General features: G+C 38.7%; 1 protein-coding gene across 2 annotated transcripts in view; it reads right to left on the bottom strand.

Annotated features, from left to right (window-relative positions):
* The window catches only part of KLHL7 (kelch like family member 7), a 610,555-nt gene extending 601,566 nt beyond the window's left edge, over positions 1-8,989 (bottom strand). The window contains exon 1 of one of the 2 annotated variants that reach the window (XM_053714142.1): positions 8,657-8,989. In XM_053714142.1, the coding sequence (XP_053570117.1) occupies positions 8,657-8,779 (123 nt within the window). In that variant the 5' untranslated portion in view covers positions 8,780-8,989. The remainder of the gene's footprint in view (positions 1-8,656) is intronic. The other variant, XM_053714143.1, reaches the window with a different exon arrangement.
* Positions 8,990-22,079: the final 13,090 nt, after the last annotated feature.

The raw sequence follows: 22,079 nt of genomic DNA, 5'->3' as shown, positions 1-22,079 counted from the left end.
CTTCCTGGGAGCGGAGACAGACGGTCTCCATCCCCAATGCCAGCAGGAACCCCCCAAGAGGCTCCAAGCCCAGGAGATATGGGATAACCTTCCCCAGCAACAGAGAAGTGGAGGGCAACCGTCGGACAGCACCAGGCCGACCCGTTAAGACTGAGTCTAGCCGGGTCTGCCCGAACTGGAGGTGGGGGGAGATGTCACGGATACCAGACCCCCAAGGCTAACCCCCACCCCCTTACTACCTCACCCCTGTAGTTTCCCAGGGGTTTTGGGGTCCTCAGAGCAACCGTCATCTCCCCTGGAAGCTTATGGTTGCTTGTTTTTGTCACAAGTACTTTGTCAGAGAATAGCTGGCCTCTGCCCGGAAAAACCCTCCTAGGCTGGCCGGGCTCCTGGAACTCCTGGTCGGCCACAGAACAGCAGGACACCGCTAATTTTACCCCTGGTCACTCCAGTGGCCCTCTGCTCCAGAGCCCCGCTCTTTTGGGATTTGGAAGCCCCTAAGGAGGACAAGAGGTGGGGGAATTATCGGAGGGGAGCTCCTTTGGGAACCGGGGTTTGTCTGGAGGGGCGGGAATGGCGGGAAAATTGTGGGATTGTCCAGTGTCTTATCAAGATGAGCTGTGTGTATAAAAGGAGAGTGTGTTTTCCAATAAAAGCAGTTCTTGTTTTCACCTGAATGCTAGTTTCTAGTTATTTGGGTGAGCTCTGCTAAAATCACTTTTCCTCGCTTCATAGCAACCTGTTGTCAGGTATAGGAAGGACCCTCTGGCAGAGCTACCTAGTTGGGGTAGCCGGAGTCTGCCACAGGGTGGGACCCAAAATACTGGTGCTGTCAGGCATCAGGGGTTGCTACAGGATGTGGTCACTGGCCAGCTACATAGCTGCAGTCGACAGGGAGGAAGCAGGACCCGTTTGACGGAGTTACCCAGTCGGAGTAGCCGGGGTATCCATCACAATGGGCAACTGGTGCTGTAACTACCTTGCATCTTATATTGCTCTTATGCTCTGTGATGCGATCACGGATGCGTCTAGTCGATTCGCCCACATAAGCATTTGATTAAGTATACCACATAATTAGTATTGCATGTGAAATAATCTTTAAATGGATATTTAAAACCAGTATGGGGGTGCAAAAAATAAGGGCTCTTAATGATAGAACTACAGTTGATACAGCCCAAACAGGGAAAGCAACCTACATTTTTCTTCGTTATAAATTTCTATTGTTGATGTTTGCCAGGTCCAATGTCAGCTTTGATTAGGACATCTTGCAGACTTTTACTGCGCTCATAAGCCGGCATTGGAAACTGGCAAAATTCCTCAATGTAACAAACTAGATAGGGGACGCCCTAAGAATAATGGGTAGTTGTAACTATAATCAAAGTACAATGGAAAGTATTTTGGAATAAAATAATAATAAATAGAATGATAGTAGTGAAAATAAAAGTGAAAAGGACTGTAAATCCTTTTTCAACACCACTAATTATGATTAAAAAGTGTTTGTGATAAATGAGAAATAAAGAATATAAAATATGTTAAATCTGAAGTATAAAAAAGTAATAATAAGCGAATGCTATTTGAGGCATGACAAGTGTATAATACTACAATAATAATAAACCAACGGGCAGAGTGAGTATAAGCCTTAAACTAAAAATGGATCCAAATAATGATATCCCTATGTGATATCCAAAATACAAGATAATCAGATGTTCAGGCAATTAAAAACAATGTGGTAATATGAAAACAAATGATGATAAAATAAGAAAAAATATAATAGTGGTGTTGGCAAAAGTCTCTGATAATGTGAGGAGACAACAATCTGTAATACAATAAAATAAAATATAACAATGGTGTTGGCAAAAGTCTCTGATAATGTGAGGAGGCAGCAATCTGTAGTGATCCAGGCAGGGATCCAGGAGCAGCAATCTACAAAAACAAGGGAAGACAGATGCGCCACATGGCCCAATATTGTTTGATCCAAACAAAGTAGTTGATATATAAGGAATAAACTCACATTTATGAGAGCACCTCAGTCAGTGCTATAGAGGCAGTCTGGGATCTATAACAGTCACCCAGAAGACCGAATTCCCGAGTGAAGTGTAATATCTGTATTCAAACAATATAAAAACACAAAGTGCCTATATGGCCTAGTATTGTTTAGGCAATGATGGCTATAGACAAAGGTGAAAAATAGGTACTCACAATAGTTGTAGCATCCCCATTGATGCTAGTGGAGCAGGATGGGATCAATACAGTCACCCAACAGACTTGGTACACAGGCACTCAGGATAAGCAGTGATCCAGGTGTCAGATAGCAATCCAGATTGACAAACAAGACCCCAGCAGATGAGGAAGGGACCCAAAATGAGGCAGCAAGTGTTTGATTAAGCCTGAAGAAACAGCCATTGGCTGAGAAACGCGTCGCTTGTGATTTTAAATATTTTAATAAAGTAACTTTTTACTTTGAACACTTGTTGCCTCATTTTGGGTCCCTGCCTCATCTGCTGAGGTCTTGTTTGTAAATCTGGATTGCTATCTGACACCTGGATCACTGCCTATCCTGAGTGCCTGTGTACCAAGTCTTTTGGGTGACTGTATTGATCCCATCCTGCTCCACTAGCATCAATGGGGATGCTACAACTATTGTGAGTACCTATTTTTCACCTTTGTCTATATCCATCATTGCCTAAACAATACTAGGCCATATAGGCACTTTGTGTTTTCATATCGTTTGAATACAGATATTACACTTCACTCAGGAATTCGATCTTCTGGGTAACTGTTATAGATCCCAGACTGCCTCTAAAGCACTGACTGAGGTGCTCTCATAAATGTGAGTGTATTCCTTATATATCAACTACTTTGTTTGGATCAAACAATATTGGCCATGTGGCGCATCTGTCTTCCCTTGTTTTTGAAAATTCCTCAATGTTTGGATTACACCTATTTAGTATGCCCAATGTCTACAAATTATTTTGGATACAGCATGACTCTGCCTGGGAAATTCTGAGACAAAAGTAAACCTTTTGTTACCACATTTACGTTTCAACTAGGGAAAGCGCTCAGACTGTAGCTGTGTCTGTTCACACTCACGTGACACTCTTCACGCTCTTCACGTAGTGAACACACACTAGACGTCCGATGACGTATCCTGTTTCACTCACAATGCTCCGGTGCAAGGGAAGCTGGGCGCTCCATCAACGCTCAAAGGAAAATACAATAAGCAAAATCTTCCAGCGCACCCGGCAGCAGTGAGACTTAGTCACAAAAAACACCAAGCAATTGAAATAAATGAATACCTGTTTATTGGGAAAGTCCTTCACATATACAATGATGCACAATGTTGTCCCACAGGTAGGATAGCAAAACAGCAAAAGACAGGCAGCAAGGTAGAAAAATATATATAAACTGGTCAGACGCGTTTCCTTGTATTACATCCTCAGTGACCATACTTACTACCCATGATACACTGCCTTAAATACAAGTGAGCTGTTAACTCACAGCAATCAATTAGTCAATTAAAGTGAACTTGATACTATAAGGCAGGTAAGCATAAGCAAAGTATGTATTTTAAACTTCAAATTTATTTGTCCTGTCATAAATACTCAAATGAACAATTAAATTAAAAGACATAATAAACATTCTAAATGTAAAGATATAACATGTTTAATTAAATACCAATATAAGTATTAAACTGAGTGATAATAGTAATAAAAATAAAATTAATTATTAAATAATGTCTTTTAATCTGAAAAAATTATCAAAAATCACTAAAAATGTATTTCAACAATTATGTCGAAATAAGTGAACATTGTAAAAATAAACTAAATTATACTATTGATCTACAAAAAGTTTTACATCCCAATCAAAGTTTAGACCTGCTGGCACCCTGGTGCCCAACTGAAAAATCCAGTAAACTTCTCTTTTACTGAGAGCAATACCTCTATTGCCACCTCTTGGATGCCTAGGAATCAGTTGGATCGCCTGGAATGTCAGCAGTGAGCTGTCAGAGTGGTGATATTTTTTGAAATGCAGGGAAATAGGCGTAGTGGACTCTGGATCATCAATTGAGCGTAAATGCTCTAAAAAGCGATCTTTTAACGCACGAGTCGTTTGTCCTACATATTGCCTATAGCACCCCCTACAGGTCAAAAGGTATATAACGTAGCAGGAATTGCACGTCATATGTTCACGAATTTCAAATATCTTTTGATAATTCGTAGATGTAAAAGTAGTACCAAAAGATGCAAAAGCACAAGACTTACACCTTTTACTTCCACATTTATAAAACCCAGGTTTAATAGAGAGCCAGTTTTTTTGAGTTTGATGACGTGGTAACATAGAGGGAGACAGCATGTTTCCCAAGGTTTGTGCCTTACGGGACACAAAGCAAATACCCTCCCTAACAATATCTACCAAACTTTCATCAGTGGTCAATATGGGGAGAGCTTTCCTGATTATGTCACAAATCTTGCCATATTCCATACTGTAGGAAGTAATAAATTTTAGTTTATTAAATTTGTCTGAAGCCTTAAATTTGCCTGACACAAATAAATCTGTTCTGTCTAATTGATCAACATCACTTTTAGTTTGGAGTAAGGCTGTGCGTGAATAACCTCTCATGACTAATCTGTCGGTCAAATCACTAGAGTGTTTTTCATAACTAGTTGAGCTTGTACAATTACGTTTAATTCTCATGTATTGACTTTTAGGAATGGATTTGATAGTGTGATATGGATGACATGATTTGGCATTCAAAATTGTATTTCCAGCCATTGGTTTTCTGAACAACTCAATCTCTATGCAGGATTTTTGAACATTTGAATGTAATTCAATATCCAAAAAAGGAATTGAATGTGTACTAATTTCCATGGTGAACTGTAAATTAAGTGAGTTGTTCTGTAAGTATTCGAGAAACGGGTCAAGGAGGTCTCTAGGACCTTTCCAAATCAACAAAATATCGTCGATATAGCGACCAAAATAATGGATATAATCCCTGAAGGGGTTCCCATCTCCATAGACGTGGGACAGCTCCCACCAACCCAAATATAGGTTGGCATAGGAGGGGGCAAATTTGGCCCCCATCGCCGTCCCACGCCTCTGGAGATAGAAATCCCCCTCAAACAGAAAATAATTATGGGTCAGCAAATAGTCAACTGAGACCTCAATGAACCGCTTCAATGCAACATCATATGTAGAAAAATTGTCCAAAAAGAATTTGATAGCCAAGGCTCCCTTGTCGTGAGGAATACAAGTATATAAAGAGACCACGTCAATAGTAACGAACATATAGTCCTCCTGCCAAACTAGGCTCTCAATTTGTCTGATAACATCAGACGTGTCTCTTATATAACTCATAAGGCTCAAGACAAAAGGTTTTAAATACCCATCTATCAATTCAGAAAGTGGCTCATTCAATGAGCCTATTCCTGCCACTATGGGTCTGCCAGGTGGACTGGTGGCGTGTTTGTGAACCTTCGGCAAATAATGAAATATAGCCGAAACAGGGTGCTCAGTATATAAGAAGTCAAAATTAGCCTGTTTAATAATGCCTTCTCTATTGAAAAATGATACAAGAATTGAGATGGATATTAAAAGCTTCCAGATGTATAAAAAAGCAATGCGAATACCACGAGGGCTTAGAATCAGAAAATTTCCCTCTTTCCAAGTGTCAGATCAAGGTTTCATTGATAAATGGAATAATATTCTTACAGAGTGTTCTTTAGCACTCATTGATCTACTTATAGAATATAAAAAATCTTTGCGTCAAGAATTGAGTGATGAAAAACAGAAATTACAGTCATATTTACGTCCACTTTCTGATAATCCAGATTTTGCAAAATATGATAATAAATTGCAACAGGTTTGGCAGGAGGACTATATGTTCGCTATATCGACGATATTTTGTTGATTTGGAAAGGTCCTAGAGACCTCCTTGACCCGTTTCTCGAATACTTACAGAACAACTCACTTAATTTACAGTTCACCATGGAAATTAGTACACATTCAATTCCTTTTTTGGATATTGAATTACATTCAAATGTTCAAAAATCCTGCATAGAGATTGAGTTGTTCAGAAAACCAATGGCTGGAAATACAATTTTGAATGCCAAATCATGTCATCCATATCACACTATCAAATCCATTCCTAAAAGTCAATACATGAGAATTAAACGTAATTGTACAAGCTCAACTAGTTATGAAAAACACTCTAGTGATTTGACCGACAGATTAGTCATGAGAGGTTATTCACGCACAGCCTTACTCCAAACTAAAAGTGATGTTGATCAATTAGACAGAACAGATTTATTTGTGTCAGGCAAATTTAAGGCTTCAGACAAATTTAATAAACTAAAATTTATTACTTCCTACAGTATGGAATATGGCAAGATTTGTGACATAATCAGGAAAGCTCTCCCCATATTGACCACTGATGAAAGTTTGGTAGATATTGTTAGGGAGGGTATTTGCTTTGTGTCCCGTAAGGCACAAACCTTGGGAAACATGCTGTCTCCCTCTATGTTACCACGTTATCAAACTCAAAAAAACTGGCTCTCTATTAAACCTGGGTTTTATAAATGTGGAAGTAAAAGGTGTAAGTCTTGTGCTTTTGCATCTTTTGGTACTACTTTTACATCTACGAATTATCAAAAGATATTTGAAATTCGTGAACATATGACGTGCAATTCCTGCTACGTTATATACCTTTTGACCTGTAGGGGGTGCTATAGGCAATATGTAGGACAAACGACTCGTGCGTTAAAAGATCGCTTTTTAGAGCATTTACGCTCAATTGATGATCCAGAGTCCACTACGCCTATTTCCCTGCATTTCAAAAAATATCACCACTCTGACAGCTCACTGCTGACATTCCAGGCGATCCAACTGATTCCTAGGCATCCAAGAGGTGGCAATAGAGGTATTGCTCTCAGTAAAAGAGAAGTTTACTGGATTTTTCAGTTGGGCACCAGGGTGCCAGCAGGTCTAAACTTTGATTGGGATGTAAAACTTTTTGTAGATCAATAGTATAATTTAGTTTATTTTTACAATGTTCACTTATTTCGACATAATTGTTGAAATACATTTTTAGTGATTTTTGATAATTTTTTCAGATTAAAAGACATTATTTAATAATTAATTTTATTTTTATTACTATTATCACTCAGTTTAATACTTATATTGGTATTTAATTAAACATGTTATATCTTTACATTTAGAATGTTTATTATGTCTTTTAATTTAATTGTTCATTTGAGTATTTATGACAGGACAAATAAATTTGAAGTTTAAAATACATACTTTGCTTATGCTTACCTGCCTTATAGTATCAAGTTCACTTTAATTGATTGACTAATTGATTGCTGTGAGTTAACAGCTCACTTGTATTTAAGGCAGTGTATCATGGGTAGTAAGTATGGTCACTGAGGATGTAATACAAGGAAACGCGTCTGACCAGTTTATATATATTTTTCTACCTTGCTGCCTGTCTTTTGCTGTTTTGCTATCCTACCTGTGGGACAACATTGTGCATCATTGTATATGTGAAGGACTTTCCCAATAAACAGGTATTCATTTATTTCAATTGCTTGGTGTTTTTTGTGACTAAGTCTCACTGCTGCCGGGTGCGCTGGAAGATTTTGCTTATTGTTACCACATTTAGATGGTTTAGGTTTTAACAATGTTTCTCTCTGGATAGGTAATACCTCACCAATAGTATTATAAATAAAATTTGAGTAACTATGACACAGTGAGCAATAAACGATTATTTAAAAGTGAACTTCAATAGCTATTTTTTAAATACATTTTCTCTTTTCTACTATTTAATGACAAGTAGTTTACAGAAGGATGTTACAAACTTGAAATGTTTTTGTTAATCAATCTATTAATGTTATACTTGTCAGTTGTACATTTATAAGACAAGCATTTTTCAAATGTAAAGAAAAAAAAGTTGAATGCCTCTTTAATGTATAAAATCTACTATATAATGGGAGGAGTTAATTTCCAAATGGTTATGCTTTTGAACATTTCATTGAGAATATAAATTCTTGATAAATGTTTTACCCACTAATTTATATAAACATACAAATAATGTCATGCACACACACACTGACTGACACATACAACATAAACAGAGTGCAAACCCTCAGTAAAATACAAATAAAATGTAAAAACAGATTTAACTAATTCAGATATAAAGCTTGAATGGCCGACTGAGACCCTCCAAACTAAATGCAAATTATACACCATTAATTATTATTATTCTGTAAACTCATATATATTAGTAATTGACGTTTTTGACAGGTTCTCAGCAACAGCAATACAATAAGCTTGTTACCATTGTTACCAGAAGGGAATGAAACGCCCCTTAGTATTATCGACAAAGCAGCCTGACAGAAAACAATAGAACGTGAGGTAACGTAATGTACTGACAGAAATGAATGTAAACAAAAGACAACGTAGTTAAACAGTAAGTTTACACATCTCCCTGCTAGCTACGTACACGGGACATAAGTAACCTAGTGAAGAAAAGTCGACTGTTAGTAAAAGTCCCACCGGTTTCCTTGACTACCATGTATGTTACAGACTAGTGCAGTGTCGGGCCGACAAATAAATCCAAGCAAGGCGCAGCGGAGGAACACACAACACTGAGGCATTTTACCTGTTTGCGCATGATATTCATCACTCCCATAAAACTCGCCAGCAGTTTAGCTTCTTCTCTGGCCGCAAATTTCTTTTCGGTTTTCTTCTTGATCGTGTTTTTGTCTAATCCCTGTGTTGCCATCCTTTTCGTAGTGACCACTCACTCCCTTCCCGGTTCCCCGTCCCTCCCTAAGCAGTTATGCTCCTTACCGCAGGTTAACTAACACGCAACCGTCAACAATAACAACAATAAGTTAAAGCGTAAATCTGTCTCGCATAGAGACAGCGGCACCTCCGGCCGAGTGTCAATTAGAACTGAGGCCCTGTAATCGTCTTGCTATTGGTGGATTGTGTTTAGGCCGCCGTAAGGTCTGTTGTTGATTGGTGTGACGTTACTTACTGTTGTCTCCAACCAGATAGTTTTGATTGTAGAGTTCTGTCAGAAATCAGCAGAATCTATGTAACAAAGCACGCTATTGCCCAAATTGGCCTGCCTAGATGAGCTATCGTAGTAATGAGAGCGTTGTTTTTCCTGAGTGGGGCAGGCACGTAGGGAGGTATTTAGTTTTGGCTAGAAGTTAAAATGGAATAGACAACGTCACTGAAATTAACTTTAAGGGACAAACTTAGGCAGCTATACATTTTAAAAACTCTGAGTGGTTAAACGGACGGTTACATTTGTTTTTATTATTTGTTTACATCTAAAGTCATTTTAACGTGTATTACACATTTTCGTTAACATGTAATAGGGGGGGAAAGGGATTTTGTCTTTATGAGGTGTCACTGTCCACCAATAAACCAGTGGGAGGTTCAGCCAGTGAGCAATTGGTCCTTCTGTAATGGGGAAAAAGAGTGTTGGTGCCTATGAGGTGTCACTGCCTATCAATTACTGGGAAGTTCATCTAGTGAGCAAAAAGTCCTGGAATGTGTTGAAAAGGATTTTGTGCTTATGAGGTGTTACTGTCCACTAATAAGCTAGTGAGCAGTCACAGATGTACACAGACATGCACTTTCTGATAACTTCAAAATTAGAGGTACACTAAAGGGCAATTAGAATGGTAAACTGATTGTGCTAATGCATTGGTGCATGTAATTTTAACACTAGCAACCCTGCAATGATATGTGTTTAACCCCAGCAAAGGGGTTCAACACATAATCAAAGAACTGCTGGGGTCCTGCAGAGCACTGCTTGTCACCCAGTCAGCAGCAGTCGCTGCACATCTGGGTTATGTGACTCCTTGCTGAATGGATCGGCAGCAGTTTCTGCTCAGTATCAGTAGTGCTCTGATGCTACCCAGCTGCACTTTAACTATGTGTTTAACATGTTTGCATGGGTTAAACACAAAGCATTACAGGTTCTCAAGTTTTAAAGTCACATTCTGTTAATGAAGTAGAGCATGCAATGTTTTTACTGTAATGGCTGTTGAAACTGTTGGACACAACCAGATGGTTACTACTCACCATGTTTTTCCTCCTGTGCTTGCTGCTCTCTTCAGTGCTGTTCTTATTTTTCTTTAAACCCTTTACAGGTGTCAATTGATGAAACTACATTTTCATACTGTGGCGCCGATTTATTACAGTCCGGAACGGCATGATACGATGTAGCGTATCATGTCTGCCGCACATCGATAAATGCAGACAGAAAGAGAAGCAGTCTGCCAGGAACGAACAGCATCAATAGCTTGTTTTTTATGGCCCGGTTGCCACCTGGGAGTAGCTTATTTCTGCCCAATTGTGCTTTTCACAGAGGAAAACTTTCCTGAAGTATATCAGTCTGATTCCGCCGACATTGTCAGTCCAGCCCCGAATCTGTAAATGCGAACCTCTTCTGTCAGAAAGTGCAAGAATGGCACACAGCGGGAATATGTGTAGCTTCACCATCTAGCACCAATAAAAGGTTAGATACAGCTGCTGAGCCGGGTGTGCCCAGCACTTTAACGTCCTTTTAATGAATGTGTGATCCTTCTTGTGCTTGACCTTTAGATCTTTAGCATGTGTCAAGTTACCATGGCATCTAGAAATGACAACTCCTTCAAAATATAACTTCCCAGCTTGCATTTGCCAAAAAACTACTAATATTATTATTAATATTATCAGGTATTTGTAGAGCGCCAACAGATTCTGCAGCGCTAAGTGCTACTGTGCTTACAAGTATGTTTAAACATGAAAGCTAAGTGAGAGCACTCACATGCAAACTGCTCTATCACTTTTCAAGGGGTTAAACAAGGTTGAGGTAGTGCATGTACCACCAACACCTGCATAAGACATTAAAGGGCATGACCGGAAGTTTTCAGACAACATAAACTATCCATCAATAGCAATGTAGAATTACTGTTGTATAAGCTATTCTGTGGTGTGTGAAGAGAGGTGGACTGGCTCTGCCTGTAGGTGAATAGATCATTTCAGTGAAAGAGATACTAAGCTGCAATGCATAAACTTTACCTGGCACTGAGTGGGTTAATTAAACCTTTGAATGTATTAAACATAATTTATAGCAGTGTTTTGCAAGTCCCATTGATAGTGAAGTTATTTTATTTATACTTATTGGCAGTCAAGTAGTGAAGAGAATAATCCCCATAAGATTGCCACCTCTCTGCCAGTTCCCTAACTTGCTTCCTCTGGCCCCCAGAGTAAAACACAAAATCCTGACCCTAACATTCAAAGAAAAACACAATTCAAGTAACAGCACCTGCCAGTGTGAGTGCAAGCTGTATCCAGGACGCTGCAAAGTCCTCAACATGCAGTAACAACGAAAACCAGCAGCACTTCTTGAGGTTAAAGGGACATGAAACCCAAATTTTTTCTTTTATGATTTAGAAAGAGCATGCCATTTTAAACATCTTTTTAATTTACTTCTATTATCTAATTTGCTTTATTCTCTTGATATACTGTGCTGAAAAGCATATCTAGATATGCTCAGTAGCTGCTGATTGGTTGCTGTACATATATGCCTCATATGATTGGCTCACCCATGTGCATTGCTATTTCTTCAACAGAGGATAGCTAAATAATGAAGCAAACTAGATAATAGAAGTAAATTGGAATGCTGTTTAAAATTGTATTCTCTACTTGAATCATGAAAGAAAATTTTTGTGTGTAGTGTCCCTTTAAAAGACCTTTATTGTAAAAGATGGGTCACCAACAAATACAAGCGACATTTCAGATGTTTAATGCTTAATCATGCCTGAGGCATGATTAAGGATTAAACATCCGAAACATCGCTTGTATTTGTTGGTGACCCATCTTTTACAATAAAGGTCTTTTAAACTCAAGAAGTGCTGCTGGTTTTCGTTGTTACCTAACATTCAAAGCCCTTATTAATGCTGATCCCCCCTAACTGTCTCCACATACTCTCCCTCCCATCCCCTTCGCTGTGTTCATTGCCCCCTTCTCTCCTCACTTGTTACCTCCTCACATTCCCCTCTATAGGACTTCTCTAGAATGGCTTCTGTCTTAAGGATTTCCCTGCTTCGCTCTGCAAGAGACTCTCCTGAAGTTTCAATTGCTCCTACTGTTTAGGTAGGGATGAGAGCTGTCCTCCACAAAAATACTGAACAATCCGTTGGTGACTGGGCACAATGGTAGACAGTGCCAAACAAGTCTCACAAAGCTCTACCTTAGCTCCCATTCTTTATCCCTCAATGTATATTTTTCACAACTAAGCAGTAATTTTACCCCTTGGCTGCCAGTGACATACAAATCAATAATCATATCTCTTTGGCTGCAAGTTACACAATTGTAAACAGAAGTAATTTGACCCCTCTGACTGCCCATCACTTCTTTCTTCTCCATATTTCTGAGTTCAGGCATAAGAGCCATTTTACATTTAGCTAACACTCAAGGCCTTAAAAATAATGGACATTTAAGTGTCCATTAATTTTGTGTAGATTTTACTAGACAGCCTGCTAAAATACTGGACTGTCTGGTTGGATACTAGACACCTGGTAACACTATTTATGGATGTATACAATGTATGCTAACTTTTTTTTACTTTATCCCTTGAACCCCCTTAGCATGTAAGCTTACAAAGCCCATCTGTCCTGCAAATCAGCCTCATGTAAGGTGTAGGGTTGCCAGCTGTCCATCACACAAATACTGTACAGTTTCTAGGTGACTGAGCACTATGGTAGTTGGGGGGTCACACAATGCTCCCCATGAAAAGCCCCCACTCCAGCCATTTATATTTTTCATAACTGAGAAATCATTTTACTCCATGGCTGCCAGTAACATAGAAATCAACAATTTTACCTCTTCAGATGCTGCACCTCACATAGGGCAAGATTACAAGTAGTTCGTTATGAGTTTTCCGTGCACAATTTGGTCTTTTCGCAATCAATTTCCATTGCACAGGTATTACAAGTTTTGAAAAATCATGATTGCATGCGCTCATTATTACATCTTTAGTTGCTGCACCTCACATAGGGCAAGATTACAAGTAGCGCATTATGAGTTTTCCGTGCCCGATGTGGTCTTTTCGCAAATCAATTTCCATTGTGCAGGTATTACAAGTCTTGAAAAATCTTGATTGCATGCGCGCATTATTACCTCTTTAGTTGCTGCACCTCACATAGGGCAAGATTACAAGTAGCGCGTTATGAGTTTTCCGTGTGCAATGTGGTCTTTTCGCAATCAATTTCCATTGCGCAGGTATTACAAGTCTTGAAAAATCGTGATTGCGCGCACACATTCTCCTTCTACTCTACAATCCTTTTCTCGATCGAAGAGCTGTTGTTAGGTGTTATCTTATAACCGGGGGTATCACTTGACACTTAGCAGTATTCTATACTTTCACCTGGAACTGTATGGGTTACTTGGCGAGATCTCGAGAAAAAGCATTTAGACATGCAACAAGTAAAATCTAATTACTGTTCTGTTTATTATAAGGCATCACAGACTTTTATAGACAATGGTTACAGAATATGGGGTTAAACAATGACGTAATCATAATCACGAAGAAAAAGATAAACAAAAGCGCTTAGGAGATAACAAGTCCTGCTTACCTCAGTTTAACCCCTCCAAATAAAACAATGTATGCAAATTAAGTCCTAGAGTTAGCTCTTAAAGCACGGATTAGTATTATATTAATAATGTAACAATATATAGAGGCCTATTTACCAAATGTCTGTCGGACCTGATCCGACAGTGCGGATCAGGTCCAACAGACATCGCTGAATGCGGAGAGCAATACGCTCTCCGTATTCAGCATTGCACCAGCAGCTCACAAGAGCTGCTGGTGCAACGCCGCCCCCTGCAGACTCGCGGCCGATCGGCCGCCAGCAGGGCGTTGTCAATCAACCAGATCCAACTCGATCGGGTTGTATTGTGGCGATTCGTGTCTGCCTCATCAAAGCAGGCGGACAGGGTTACAGGGGCCCTCAAGCTCCATCCGGAGCTTGATAAATGGGCCTCATAGACTATAGGTCAGATTGATAATAACAAAATATTTATTTTGTAGCATAAAATGAAATAGATTAATTAATAAGGGATGTCTCCCTGTAACAAATTAAAACCGATACTTCAATGTGCAACTGATAACAATAAAAATAATACAGACAACTGTGGAGTATATATTTGGCTAAAAACAATTATTCTCACATGTGAAAATCATCTGAAAAGCCTAACTGTTTAGGCGAATTAAAGCATATGTCCACCGAACAACAGACACCACCAATGAGTAGGGATTTATATAGTCAATCAATGCGTCTCAGCTATTTCATGGTTATATTTACCGCTGATACAATGTACCTTGCACCTCAGACAGAGGCGTATATGTGGATTTTGCAGTGTGGCTCCTCTCAGCGGTCCTGCCCTTGTCTAGGAGGAGAGGTAAGTTGCGACTCCTGTCGGTCCAGTCGCTTGACTCTAAAAATGGCTTAAGGGATAGGATTGAAAAATTAATCTTTTCATAGGATAAATATAGCTTCTCCATGCATACATGTAAGATTGCAATGCCTATAACCACATACTTGGTTAGAAAATGTAATAGAATTTGGTTTTTATAGCTATGCCTGACATCATCACTTTATAGTTTGTAAATATAATGGAATTCCACAGCACCCAGGATTCAAAATAAAAAGAAGAAATTTATTGAGGTACAAACAGCAGCAACGTTTCGGGAATATTTCCCTTAATCATGCATAGCATCAACAGGTGATTACAGAGCTTATATAGGGAAAATTTTAACCCTTCACATTTCTTAACACCATATATTAAGCACCTTATGTTAGAAATAGCGCCATCTAGTGAAAATTACACAATAATGTGACTTTAATTTTAATAAACAATACCTTATAATTAAAATAAAAACATGTATTTCAACCTGTTAATCTAATTAAAAACAATACTTAAACAGAGATTTTATAAGTTATACTTAATGGGTTATACTTTGTTGTAATTTATCATTACAGAAACACTGCTAGATCAAGCTCCCTATTTAAACCCATAGGGGTCATTGCATTCAATTTGTGGATCCAAAAGGATTCCTTTTGTTTTAGCAGTTGTTCCCTATTGCCTCCTCTACGTAGTTTACCTACACTGTCAATGACCTGCCATCTTAGTTGGCTGATACTATGTCCAGCCTCTAAAAAGTGACTGGACACAGGAGCATTGATATCTCCACATCTGATATTCGACTTGTGTTGACTCATACAATCTCTCACCTTTCTAGTGGTCTCACCTAGATAGATCCTGGAACACGGACACTTTATAAGGTAAATGACATAGGATGAGTCACACGTGTAGAAATCCCTGATCTTGAATTTCTTGCCTGTTAGGGGATGTACAAAAAACTTGCCTTTAATTACTGCATTACAGCTAGCACATCCAAGACAAGGATATGTGCCAGTTTTCTTAGCTGTTATATACTTTTGGTTCATTGTCTTCCTTGGTCCTACATCACTCCTTAGTAGCTTGTCTCTCAAGTTAGGTACCCTTTTGTAAGCCATCATTGGGGGTTCCCTAAAAGCATCAATATCAGGATTACAGTTTCTCAATACATTCCAATGCTTATAGATGATCTTGGAGATATCCTTGCTATAGGGGTTAAATTGAGTTACACAGACCATACGCTGTGGGTTTTTCTCTTTCCCAATAGTGATAGGTCTCTCTTCCAGGATCCTCTCCCTTTCTTTATTAATTAAAAGATCCGGATAACCCCTTTCTTTAAATCTGACTGCCATTTCATCAAGTCTCTGTTCAGCCACCTGTCTGTCTGTCACTATCCTCTTGACTCTTAGCATTTGGCTACGTGGGAGGGAATTTTTTAATTGGTTAGGGTGATAGCTATCAAAAGCCAATAATGTGTTTCTGTCTGTTGGTTTTTTATGAATGTCCACATTCAGAAGACCATCCATATTCCTGTAAACCACAGTGTCAAGGAAGACTATACTTTCCTCACTAAAGGATAAGGTGAATTTAACACCATTAACTGCATTGTTCAGCTCTTCAACAAAGGAGAGGAGGGTTCCAATGTCACCCCACCACACACCAAACACATCATCTATGAAGCGCCACCAGACTGCTCCATAGAGTTTAAAAAGTGAATTCTCATAGACAAATCTCTCTTCTATTTGTCCCATAAAAAGGTTGGCGTATGATGGGGCGACATTGGAACCCATTGCTGTCCCTCTTACCTGTTCATACCATTGGTCTGCAAACAAAAAGTAATTGTGATATAACACAATCCTTAGTAATTCCTCTAGAAATGCTAATTGTGGCATAGTATATAGACCTGTGTGTTTAAGAGTATACATACTTGATTTAATTCCACTTTCATGGTTTATAACTGTATATAGACTACACACGTCTAGGGTAAATAATATGTACTTTCTGGATGTTGCAGTTAACTTTACTAAACTTTACTGTTAGTATTCTGTACAGATAGATTTTTAAGTTTGATTAAGAAGTCACTGGTATCTCTGATATATGAGGTCAACTTTAATACCTCTGGCTGAAGTATTTTGTCTAAATATGTGGCAATGTTAGTAAATACAGAGTTGACTCCTGCCACTATGGGGCGACCTGGAGGTCTTTCAATATTTTTATGTACCTTAGGTACTGTATACAGAATAGGGGTTTTTGGCCATTCAATGAATAAATAGGTATACAATGATTTATCAATTATATTTCTTGCCATTGCTCTATTTATAACAGATTTGATTTCCTTTTGAATGTTAAAAACAGGATTATTGTTTAACTTTCTATATGTGGTATTATCCTTGAGCTGACCCTCTATTTCTGTTACATACAAATCATTTTTTAATAAGACTGTGGCGCCACCCTTATCAGCTCTACGAATTGTAACATCTTTAGTTTTCAAACCCTCAATGGCAGCCCGTTGGTCCCTTGGTAAATTAGATTTACATATTTTTGACTTATATTTTACTTGCTCTTTCAATTTTTCTAGGTCAGTATTTACCAATTTTACAAACATTTCAACGCTGCCATTTACTTCTGGTGGGATAAAAGTGCTCTTTTTAAACAAACCAGTGCCCTTAAGTTTTAATATATTACTTGCATTATCAACAGAGGAATTTTTTACATGCATTGGATCTTTATTAGAGAAGAAAGCTTTCAATTTTAAACTCCTAAAGAATTTAAACATATCTTTTTCAAGCTAAAATAGGTCAATATTTTTAACAGGGCAGAATGTTAATCCCTTATTCAATAAAGCAAGTTCACTTTCAGTCAATGTAAAGTCAGATACGTTAATAACGTTATTTAATTGCTTTATGGTATCTTCTTCTTGTTGGTCTCCCTCGCCGGTTGTCTGCGACGTGCTGTGGCTTTTCCGATGCTTGCGTCCCCCCCTGTGGCCTCGCCTGATGACATCACCGCTTCATCGCTTGACTCTAAAAAACTTGATCCACTTGATGAGTCGGAGCCATGTGCGCCTCCTCCTGTCGCCTGTAAATGACGTCCTCGTCCGCGACCCTGTCTCCGACCTCTGTAACCAGCTGACCTCTGTGGCCTATCGGAGCCCTCCGATTGCCATCTGTACACTCTGCCTTGCTGGTAATCCTGTTCATCCCTTAGGAATTTGGATTTTTTTCGTTCCTGGATCTCTTTCTTCTGAATGGCTATCTTCTCATCAATATCCTTGATTTTCTTCTCAAAGTCATCTGCAGGTAAGATTTGTTTTAACTCTTCCTTATCCTGATCGATCAGGGCTTGTTGTTTTTCTATTTCTTGTTGAAGAGTGTCCACTGTTAGAATGATCAAATCATATGAACATTTATTAAGTATAGCTTCGAACTTGCTGCAATATTCTTTATGATCTTTTAACAATGTAGGTCTTGTGCTCATCCGGAGGCCTCTTGGAATCCGCTTCACTCAAAAGTATTCAGCTAGTGTAATGGCATGTAGTTCCCATGCCATATTCTTTCTGCTAAGCTTTTCATAATCATTGGTACTTTTTTCCACAGGGGCCTCTTTCAGAAAATCTCTGGATCCTCTAATCAGTGTGGCAATTCTGGCAGCATTCACCTCTGTGTAAGTAAAAGTCTTTGTACCATCAGTTTTTGGTAATTTATCCATTATTTCTTACTTTAAATAGATGTAGGTGCAGGTAAGTGCTGCAGTCCAATAACGCAAGATAGCAACAAACAATGCTCAAACAGCACCTTAATTTCTTTGTACCCTTAATAGGGTTCCCTGGTAACCGGTGGTACAGAGGGGACTGCAATCCTCTCTCATATGTCAATATAATGGAATTCCACAGCACCCAGGATTCAAAATAAAAAGAAGAAATTTATTGAGGTACAAACAGCAGCAACGTTTCGGGAATATTTCCCTTAATCATGCATAGCATCAACAGGTGATTACAGAGCTTATATAGGGAAAATTTTAACCCTTCACATTTCTTAACACCATATATTAAACACCTAGCCAAATGCTAAGAGTCAAGAGGATAGTGACAGACAGACAGGTGGCTGAACAGAGACTTGATGAAATGGCAGTCAGATTTAAAGAAAGGGGTTATCCGGATCCTTTAATTAATAAAGAAAGGGAGAGGATCCTGGAAGAGAGACCTATCACTATTGGGAAAGAGAAAAACCCACAGCGTATGGTCTGTGTAACTCAATTTAACACCTATAGCAAGGATATCTCCAAGATCATCTATAAGCATTGGAATGTATTGAGAAACTGTAATCCTGATATTGATGCTTTTAGGAAACCCCCAATGATGGCTTACAAAAGTGTACCTAACTTGAGAGACAAGCTGGTAAGGAGTGATGTAGGACCAAGGAAGACAATGAACCAAAAGTATATAACAGCTAAGAAAACTGGCACATATCCTTGTCTTGGATGTGCTAGCTGTAATGCAGTAATTAAAGGCGAGTTTTTTGTACATCCCCTAACAGGCAAGAAATTCAAGATCATGGATTTCTACACGTGTGACTCATCCTATGTAATTTACCTTATAAAGTGTCCGTGTTCCAGGATCTATCTAGGTGAGACCACTAGAAAGGTGAGAGATAGGATGAGTCAACACAAGTCGAATATCAGATGTGGAGATATCAATGCTCCTGTGTCCAGTCACTTTTTAGAGGCTGGACATAGTATCAGCCAACTAAGATGGCAGGTCATTGACAGTGTAGGTAAACTACGTAGAGGAGGCAATAGGGAACAACTGCTAAAACAAAAGGAATCCTTTTGGATCCACAAATTGAATGCAATGACCCCTATGGGTTTAAATAGGGAGCTTGATCTAGCAGTGTTTCTGTAATGATAAATTACAACAAAGTATAACCCATTAAGTATAACTTATAAAATCTCTGTTTAAGTATTGTTTTTAATTAGATTAACAGGTTGAAATACATGTTTTTATTTTAATTATAAGGTAGTGTTTATTAAAATTAAAGTCACATTATTGTGTAATTTTCACTAGATGGCGCTATTTCTAACATAAGGTGTTTAATATATGGTGTTAAAAAATGTGAAGAGTTAAAATGTTCCCTATATAAGCTCTGTAATCACCTGTTGATGCTATGCATGATTAAGGGAAATATTCCCGAAACGTTGCTGCTGTTTGTACCTCAATAAATTTCTTCTTTTTATTTTGAATCCTGGGTGCTGTGGAATTCCATTATATTGACATATGAGAGAGGATTGCAGTCCCCTCTGTACAACCGGTCACCAGGGAACCCTATTAAGGGTACAAAGAAATTAAGGTGCTGTTTGAGCATTGTTTGTTGCTATCTTGCGTTATTGGACTGCAGCACTTACCTGCACCTACATCTATTTAAAGTAAGAAATAATGGATAAATTACCAAAAACTGATGGTACAAAGACTTTTACTTACACAGAGGTGGATGCTGCCAGAATTGCCACACTGATTAGAGGATCCAGAGATTTTCTGAAAGAGGCCCCTGTGGAAAAAAGTACCAATGATTATGAAAAGCTTAGCAGAAAGAATATGGCATGGGAACTACATGCCATTACACTAGCTGAATACTTTCGAGTGAAGCGGATTCCAAGAGGCCTTCGGATGAGTACAAGACCTACATTGTTAAAAGATCATAAAGAATATTGCAGCAAGTTCGAAGCTATACTTAATAAATGTTCATATGATTTGATCATTCTAACAGTGGACACTCTTCAACAAGAAATAGAAAAACAACAAGCCCTGATCGATCAGGATAAGGAAGAGTTAAAACAAATCTTACCTGCAGATGACTTTGAGAAGAAAATCAAGGATATTGATGAGAAGATAGCCATTCAGAAGAAAGAGATCCAGGAACGAAAAAAATCCAAATTCCTAAGGGATGAACAGGATTACCAGCAAGGCAGAGTGTACAGATGGCAATCGGAGGGCTCCGATAGGCCACAGAGGTCAGCTGGTTACAGAGGTCGGAGACAGGGTCGCGGACGAGGACGTCATTTACAGGCGACAGGAGGAGACGCACATGGCTCCGACTCATCAAGTGGATTAAGTTTTTTAGAGTCAAGCGACGAAGCGGTGATGTCATCACAGGGGGGACCGCAAGCATCGGAAAAGCCACAGCACGTCGCAGACAACCGGCGAGGGAGACCAACAAGAAGAAGATACCATAAAGCAAGTAAATAACGTTATTAACGTATCTGACTTTACATTGACTGAAAGTGAACTTGCTTTATTGAATAAGGGATTAACATTCTGCCCTGTTAAAAATATTGACCTATTTGAGCTTGAAAAAGATATGTTTAAATTCTTTAGGAGTTTAAAATTGAAAGCTTTCTTCTCTAATAAAGATCCAATGCATGTAAAAAATTCCTCTGTTGATAATGCAAGTAATATATTAAAACTTAAGGGCACTGGTTTGTTTAAAAAGAGCACTTTAATCCCACCAGAAGTAAATGGCAGCGTTGAAACCTTTGTAAAATTGGTAAATACTGACCTAGAAAAATTGAAAGAGCAAGTAAAATATAGGTAAAAAAATATGTAAATCTAATTTACCTAGGGACCAACGGGCTGCCATTGAGGGTTTGAAAACTAAAGATGTTACAATTCGTAGAGCTGATAAGGGTGGCGCCACAGTCTTATTAAAAAATGATTTGTATGTAACAGAAATAGAGGGTCAGCTCAAGGATAATACCACATATAGAAAGTTAAACAATAATCCTGTTTTTAACATTCAAAAGGAAATCAAATATGTTATAAATAGAGCAATGGCAAGAAATATAATTGATAAATCATTGTATACCTATTTATTCATTGAATGGCCAAAAACCCCTATTCTGTATACAGTACCCAAGGTACATAAAAATATTGAAAGACCTCCAGGTCGCCCCATAGTGGCAGGAGTCAACTCTGTATTTACTAACATTGCCACATATTTAGACAAAATACTTCAGCCAGAGGTATTAAAGTTGACCTCATATATCAGAGATACCAGTGACTTCTTAATCAAACTTAAAAATCTATCTGTACAGAATACTAACAGTAAAGTTTAGTAAAGTTAACTGCAACATCCAGAAATGTCCAAAGTTGAATATTTAAACTTTTAAACTTTGAAACAAAGTTCTGACTCCGGAGGGTAAACGTTCATGAACCAATAGGTTAGCAAAAAGACCACATATGACCGCTCAAAAAATACTGATCCAGCAGAAAATCCCCCTATACATGCTCTGTGCATTAGCAATAAACTGCAGCGTATTAATTCACAGCTCTAGAGAACAGCAGGGTTGTACATATTTTAACCACACACAGGTATTGGGTAATAATCAGGGGGAAACTGTGTTCCCAGGAGGCACTACCGCCTCAACTCACCACCACACGGGTGCACCGATTAACCTCTCGTCTGGTGTGTATGTTCAGTGTCCCTTAGACATCAAATCCCCAGAGCTGACTTGATCCAAAAGCTGCATCGTCTTCGGCAGAGCGTCCCACTATGCAGGAGGGGGTGTGTTCCGATCCTCTCACACCATGTGGTATCCGTGGACCAATCGAAAAGAGGGTCTGT

Source organism: Bombina bombina, chromosome 5, assembly GCF_027579735.1.
Source record: "Bombina bombina isolate aBomBom1 chromosome 5, aBomBom1.pri, whole genome shotgun sequence".
In the NCBI taxonomy this organism is placed as follows: domain Eukaryota; kingdom Metazoa; phylum Chordata; class Amphibia; order Anura; family Bombinatoridae; genus Bombina; species Bombina bombina.
Note: the sequence above shows the minus strand (reverse complement) of the source record. Positions and strands in the feature narration are given on the sequence as shown.